A 7,504-nucleotide genomic window follows, 5' to 3' on the forward strand; every position below is an offset into this window, starting at 1 on the left:
ACCAGATGTGGCGGGCTTGGGTAGGCACGGCTACGTCTCACGTACCATCTTAGTCCATCAGTTTCCACACGTATGTCTCTAAGTCTCTTTATGAGAAAGAGCCACTACGTCTGCCCAAAATTGTTCAAGCATATGTACCAAAACCAGCTCTTTCCATGTTCCTGATGCCTCTTGTTCCCACTGTTTTCCAACTCTTCGGTTCTTCTATCGTGTATATCTTCCTTGTTGTTTACGTGATTGCACATATACGTGATGTACTATAATCTAAGTGCTACTGAAAAGCTAAAATAATATGAAATAACGTAACATGATATCTAGTCCGGTCAAGTTGGGGTGCTATATATAAGGGGGCAGGTATTATTCACACAGGTGAAAGTTGTACGCACCAAGATTCCCTTTAAAGCTCGAGCTAACGAGAAAAAATTGGCAATGATGAGCATTCTGAAATTGGCAATGCTTAGCAGATTCTACTTCCCTCCACGGTATAAATAGACCCAGAAGATGATATTGATCAGGCTCTGTGATGTGACCCAAATAATAGACTAGTGCCATTGACGGAGAGGACCAAGCAAAAGAGAAACCAGAATCGTTAAAGGTTAGAGAAAGATCACAGAAGAAGCTATGCTCGTTTTATCACTCGTATTATCAGTGAACATTGCTATCAGAAACAACTGTTTTATTGGAATCTTCGCCGTTATTCTGAATTTCAGAAATAAGTTTTTTGAGGCAGAATTTCAGATACAAGTACAAAGTGAAAACAAAGATACAAATATAGCTCATAATCACAATCACATTTTTTCCTATACACGTGCTGCTGATTACAACTAGAGTATACAGTTCCGCGTCCAGATTAAGCGGCTCCGGTCCCTTCACCGTTCACACCATTAGTCACTCCGTCCATGGTTCCAGCAGCAGGAGCACTGCTACTTGGCGACCCGACATCCGCAGCACCAGACGTTCCACTGTCCATCTGCTCACTGCCTGTGGAGGCAGATGGTCTCGAAGCATCGGCAGCACCAGCCTCTGGCTGTGACTCTTGTCTTGGAAGGGACCTTGGCTGCCGAATGGCGGCCGCGGCCTCCGGCATGGCGACGCCCGGTGGCTGCGGGGGAACCCAGCGACGCTGGAAGGGGCTTTCCTCTACAACAGGTGTCGGTACTGGTGTAGGTGCTGCTACTGGTGCTGGAGCTTCAACTGGATTGCTGCCCCCAGAGTAGTACGGAGGAGAACCATAGTTTGATCTGTCATTGCCCATCTGGGGCTGGAAGCCATACCCAGACCTCGGAACCCGCTGCTGCAAGGACACAACATTTAATTTAAGTGTGATTCTAGTACCTCTAGTTTTGGTGATGTACAGGATGGTGAAATAGCTCACCTCAACATAAGATCTTGGAAATGATCCTGATGTAGGTTCTGCAGGTAATGGCATGAACGACTGCCTTCCTGTTGAAGCATAACCCAGGAATGAACAAGTATAAGACACAAGATATAGAAATGCTAGCTCACGATAGTTCCTCAATCCTTACCCGAGTCAAAATCACCATTTGGAGTCGTGGTGTACATATTGGTTTGCTACAAGAGAAACAATGAGTAAGGCATAAGGACAGCAAACCTTCGTAGGTATTGACAAAAAGGAAACAATGACGAGACACAAGGACGGCAAACCTTTGTAATTATTGGTGAAAGGGAGAGATAACTACGACTCATACCTGGGAAGCTCTCCATGAATTGGTGGTTGGACCTGTGCATACAAAATAATAGCAATATGGTCAGACTTACAGTATTGCCAGTAGAGATTAAAAACCTTGTTTTGAACCCTAAACCCCACAAATCTAGTACAGGTTGGCCCTGTGCATATAAAATATAAGTACAATACATAAACACTGATTTCTAACCATTCCATGGTCCAGGTTGAACATGCTCTTCCAACATATTGTACTGCGAAAACCGATTCTCCCTTGTCTGATTTAAGGTCTCACTCAAGGATTTCAACACCTCTGCCTGAGAATCCAATGCTTCTGTTAACTTGACAAGTATCTTCTTATCTGTCAACAAAAAAAAAGCATTAGCAAAATATATTTGGATATAAAATGGTTATTATCCTAGTGCAAGAATATGCTAACTTATTAAGGGATGTTCTGAACCTTCGTCCTTTGAAGCCAGCAATTCTTGGTTTGTTTTGGCAATAGCAGAAAAGGCTGATGAGGAAGTTTCCATAGACTTTTTAATTTCATCATAAAGCTTGGATTTCAGTTCATTGTCCGCATTTTCATCTCCTTCAGAAACAACTCTACAGGTCCAAGATTTTAGCCTAGGAAGGAACACATTCTGTCAAAGTACACACGCAAACAAAGTTACTTCCTCATGTATTCCACAAAATCACAATTTGTAGAAAACACAATATACCTTGATGATGACAACAGAACTAGCTCCAAATCCAAGAAAAATACCAGCCCCTAGTAGTGTATGGAACCAGCTAAATTGTGTCTGCGTTTGTGGGACGATATGACCAGTGCTGACAGAGCCAGTAGTTGCTAGTGGTGATTGAACTGATGTGTAAGGTTGCGCCCCAGCAGATTGATTTGGGTTACTTGCTGGAAGCAAAGAAAACAAGGCTTTCTTTTAGCATTCAAATAGTATGATGTAAGATTTCAGGCCAAACTTTGAAGCACAGGTATTAACTGTCATGCCAGGAAAATATTCTTACAGCCCCAATCTAAGTGCGCAAGATCATATTATTACCATTATTATATTGTTACATATTTGGAAATTAGCAAGATATATATGGGAATTAAAAGGACAAAAGATGTATCATCATCAATCAGTAATATATACAGGAGCTATCTTAGACTCATAGTAAATGTTAGAAATAACAAAATGTGTATCCGATGGATATAGCTGCAAAGAGAACGCCGTTTATTGTTTCGAAAGAGTTAACAGTGTAATGCAATGATATAAGTGTAAGCCATTATTTCATTAGCTCAACTATTCAATATGTGAGATTTATTGTAACATACCTTGTTGCGAACCAACAGCTGCAGCTTCTGTACTGTTTGGCTGTGGATCCTACAAGACATCAAGGTACTTCAGTAACACTTGATTCTCTTATCATTTGGATTAAACATCCATGTAGAGATAGCCTGAAAAACAGGAACTTACGGGAACACGACGAAAGGCCTCCTCAATTTCGTCCTTCGTGAGGCCCTTCTTTTCCAAGAAAGAGTACCTGTAAGATACTGGAGAACCCTTCACCTTTGGATGCGCGAGAAACTTGACAGCATTCTGTATGTAATCCTCCCGTACTGCCTGTGGGGCTTGAAATACAAGATTGTCGGAGGACCCGCCCGCGCCAGAACCATCTGCACCATCAGGAAATGAAAATATGCATAATTTCATTCGAAGAACAATAGAAGTCTGGCCAAATGAACCATTCAACATCGGTTCCATTTTCACAAAGTTGGTCACAAACTTTGAAAGAGAATTGAGCTGGAATCGACCACCTACACCCCGCAGAAAACAATGGGTGAAAAGAGAACGTTGATTACAATTCCATATACTGCTTTAAACCTCTAAATGTCCAGGCTCTCAAAGTTCTTGCCTTGCCTGAATCTAGGTAGAGCATCAGTTCACAGCTTTATGTCACAACATGCCCCAAATTAGTTCACGGGAGCCAGACTAACGAAACCAAGTAGCACTGTAGCTCCAAGAAGATAACCCCAAGAAATCGGAAACCCTCGATTTGACGAATTCGAGGCGCTACTCAAGCATCCAAGGCGACGAATTCAAGGCCCTAACGAGAGCGCAACGGCAGCATCTACTTCCGCGGTTATAGTGACAGAGAACTTCGCATCTACTGCAATTCCCCACGAAAACCCCAACCAAGGCGCTAGCTAATCAGCGAGGCGCGGTGAGGAAAGCGTCGATTTGGCCTAAGAAATTACACGGGGAGCACCGAGGATTCAGCTCGGCGGGTTAAGAATCTGACCTTGCGGCGAGGAGCTGGGCGACTGCGCGGCCATCGGGGGAGGGAACTCACGGCCGCATCAGCCACGAAATCTCGAGAGCGCGGCCGACGACGAGGAAGACGACGGCTGCTGAACTGAACAATTGATGAGCGTCACGTATATTCACACGTGTTTTATCTTCAGTGCATAAAAAAGTTTTATATTTATCTTCATATCTGTGTTTATTTCCATACGCTCCAAAGTTTAAAAAAATCCAAAAGAAATTATATGCACGTAGTTACATAAATAATTTCGAGTAAAATGGCGCCCAGCCCCACTCCTCCGATGTTCTCTCCGTCAAACTGTTAAAATTTCGCCCACATATGGTTTTGGCCGGAAAGAAAGAGTTAGAACGGACCCTTCAAATTCGCCAAATCATATAAGTTTGAGAGGGTCGGTAAACGAGGTCTCCTAACCCGTACAAGAATGAGTTCGAGGGCCGATACGGAGGTCGATCCTCACCGCTGCAAGGCCTTGGCGCAAAGGAACCCTTAGGCCTGTGATGGTCGGTCCAACCCCGTCGGAGCTTGCTGCCTAGATCCACGACCGCTGCTGCCTACCTCATGGTCGTCCCGATGACCGCCTCCGGCAGCTGCGGGGTCAAGTGCAACCGGCAAGGAAACCACGTCATCAACATCGGAGCTTGATGTCTACGTGTGCTTCTATTCCTGTAGACAGTGTTGGGTCTCCAAGAGCAGAAGTTTGTAGAACAGCAGCAAGTTTTCCTTAAGTGAATCACCCAAGGTTTATCGAACTCAGGGAGGTAGAGGTCAAAGATATTCCTCTCAAGCAACCCTGCAATTAAGATACAAGAAGTCTCTTGTGTCCCCAACACACCTAATACACTTGTCAGATGTATAGGTGCACTAGTTCGGCGAAGAGATATTAAAACGCAGATGATATAGATGGTGGTAAACGGTACTTGCGATCTGAAGTAAATATTGCAGGAAGTAAAGATGCAGTAAAATAGTAAATAAGCGATGTTTGCAGTATTTGGAAACAAGGCCTAAGGATCATACTTTCACTAGTGGACACTCTCAACATTGATCACATAATAAATAAATAACTTCTCCTCACTTGTGCTACGAACACTCTCTTGTTGGATAACAAACATCATTCATTGTGTAGGGCTACAAGAGCTCCCTCAAGCCGGAGTAAACAAGCTCCACAACATCCGGAGTTCATATTAAAGTAACCTCTAGAGTGCATAATAGACCGTTGCAATTTAGACCGAGTACTAACATAGCATATACACTGTCAACAATAGCTATGAAAGGGGGAATAGATCGCATCAATACTATCATAGTAATAGTTAACTTCATAATCTACAAGAGATTACAATCATAACCTACGCCAAGTACTACATGATGCACACACTCGTCAACATTACATCATGGAGGAGGAATAGACTACTTTAATAACATCACTAGAGTAGCACATAGATTAATAGTGATACAAAGCTCATGATCACATAAAGATCACACCATGGGAGAGAGAGATGAACCACATAGCTACCGGTAGAGCCCTCAACATCGGGGGAGAACTACTCCCTCCTCATCATGGGAGACAGCAACGGCGATGAAGATGGCGGTGGTGTCGATGGAGATGACTCCGGGGGCAATTCCCCGTCCCGGCGGCGTGCCGGAACAGAGACTTCTGTCCCCCGAAACGGAGTTTCGCGATGGCGGCGGCGCCCCTAGAGTCTTTCTGGAGTTTCGTCAATTGGTGTAGGGTTTTCACGTCACGAAGGATTTTATAGGCGAAGAGGCGGCGCAAGGGGGTGTCTGGGGGGCCCACACCACACCTGGGCGCGCCCCCTCCTAGGCCGCGCCGCCCTGTGGTCTGGAGGCCCTGGGCCTTCTCTCCGGCTCCCCTTCGGTGTTTTGGTCCGTCTCGGTGAAATAAGATGTTTGGCTTTTGTTTCGTCGAATTCCGAGAATATTGCCCGAACAGCCTTTCTGGAACCAAAAGCAGCAGAAAACAGGAACTAGCACCTCGGCATCTTGTTAATAGGTTAGTTCCGGAAATGCATAAAGTCATTATAAAGTGTGAGCAAAACATGTAGGTATTGTCATAAAACTAGCATGGAACATCAGAAATTATAGATACGTTGGAGACGTATCAAGCATCCCCAAGCTTAGTTCCTACTCGCCCTCGAGTAGGTAAACGATAAAAACAATAATTTCTGAAGTGACATGCTACCAACATAATCTTGATCAACATTATTGTAAAGCATATGAGATGAATGAAGTGATTCGAAGCAATATATTGCTAACAAAAGATAATGACTAAACAACTGAATCATATAGCAAAAACTTTTCATAAATAGTACTTTCAAGACAAGTATCAAAAAGACTTGCATAAGAGCTAACTCATAAAGCAATAGATTCAAAGTAGAAGGTTTCGAAGCAACACATAGGATGATTAAGTTTCAGCAATTGCTTTCAACTTGTAACATGTATATCTCATGGATAATTGTCAACATAAAGTAATATAACAAGTGCAATAAGTAAACATGTAAGAATCAATGCACACAGTTGACACAAGTGTTTGCTTCTAGGATAGAAAGAAGTAGGTAACTGACTCAACATAAAGTAAAAGAAAGGCCCTTCGCAGAGGGAAGCATGGATTACTCATGTGCTAGAGCTTTTTATTTTGAAAACATGGAAACAATTTTGTCAACGGTAGTAATAATTCATATGTGTTATGCATAAACTTCCTACAAGTTGCAAGCCTCATGCATAGAATACCAATAGTGCTCGCACATTGTCCTAATTAGCTCGGATTTACATGGATTATCATTGCATAACATATGTTTCAACCAAGTGTCACAAAGGGGTACCTCTATGCCGCCTGTACAAAGGTCCAAGGAGATAAATCGCATTTGATTTCTCGTTTTTGATAGATCTCAACTAAGGACATCCATACCGGGACAACATAGAAAACAGATAATGGACTCCTCTTTTTAATGCTTAAAGCATTCAACAACAAATAATATTCTCATAAGAGATTCTAAGGATTAGTGTCCAAACTGAAACTTCCACCATGATACATGGCTTTGGTTGGCGGCCCAATGTTCTTCTCTAACAATATGCATACTCAAACCATTTAATCATGAGAAATCTCCCTTACTTCAGACAAGACGAACATGCATAGCAACTCACATGATATTCAACAAAGGTGTAAAAAAAGTTGATGGCGTCCCCAGAAACATGGTTACCGCTCAACAAGCAACTTATAAGAACTAAGATACATAGCAAAATATTCATCACCACAATAGTTTTTAAGGCTATTTTCCCATGAGCTATATATTGCAAAGACAAGGAATGAAATTTGGTAGCACTCAAGTAATTTACTTTGGAATGACAGAGAAATACCACATAGTAGGTAGGTATGGTGGACACAAATGGCATAGGTTTTGGCTCAAGGTTTTTGGATGCACGAGAAGCATTTCCTCTCAGTACAAGGCTTTGGCTAGCAAGGTTGTTTGAAGCAAACAC

The 7,504-nt window shown here is 42.8% G+C and overlaps 1 protein-coding gene across 1 annotated transcript; it reads right to left on the reverse strand.

Moving 5' to 3' along the window:
• Positions 1-649: 649 nt before the first annotated feature.
• Positions 650-4,108, reverse strand: LOC124665297 (peroxisomal membrane protein PEX14-like). Its single transcript, XM_047202717.1, has 10 exons — positions 3,986-4,108; positions 3,160-3,359; positions 3,018-3,066; positions 2,407-2,594; positions 2,145-2,328; positions 1,896-2,045; positions 1,710-1,741; positions 1,527-1,572; positions 1,376-1,443; positions 650-1,294 (listed from the first exon to the last, which is right to left on the reverse strand). The coding sequence occupies exons 1-10, from the start codon at positions 4,017-4,019 to the stop codon at positions 851-853; spliced, it is 1,395 nt and encodes a 464-aa protein (XP_047058673.1). The 5' UTR covers positions 4,020-4,108; the 3' UTR covers positions 650-850.
• Positions 4,109-7,504: the final 3,396 nt, after the last annotated feature.

The sequence above is a fragment of the Lolium rigidum genome, chromosome 6 (genome assembly GCF_022539505.1).
Source record: "Lolium rigidum isolate FL_2022 chromosome 6, APGP_CSIRO_Lrig_0.1, whole genome shotgun sequence".
Classification (NCBI taxonomy): domain Eukaryota; kingdom Viridiplantae; phylum Streptophyta; class Magnoliopsida; order Poales; family Poaceae; genus Lolium; species Lolium rigidum.

Excerpts from the sequence above, each read along its gene's own strand:
- LOC124665297 (XM_047202717.1), bottom strand. The coding sequence starts at position 4,019 with ATGGCCGCGCAGTCGCCCAGCTCCTCGCCGCAAG. Across the intron at positions 3,067-3,159 it reads AGGCCTTTCGTCGTGTTCCC|GATCCACAGCCAAACAGTAC; the intron begins GTAAGTTCCTGT and ends GATGTCTTGTAG. Across the intron at positions 1,742-1,895 it reads TCAACCTGGACCATGGAATG|GTCCAACCACCAATTCATGG; the intron begins GTTAGAAATCAG and ends TTGTATGCACAG.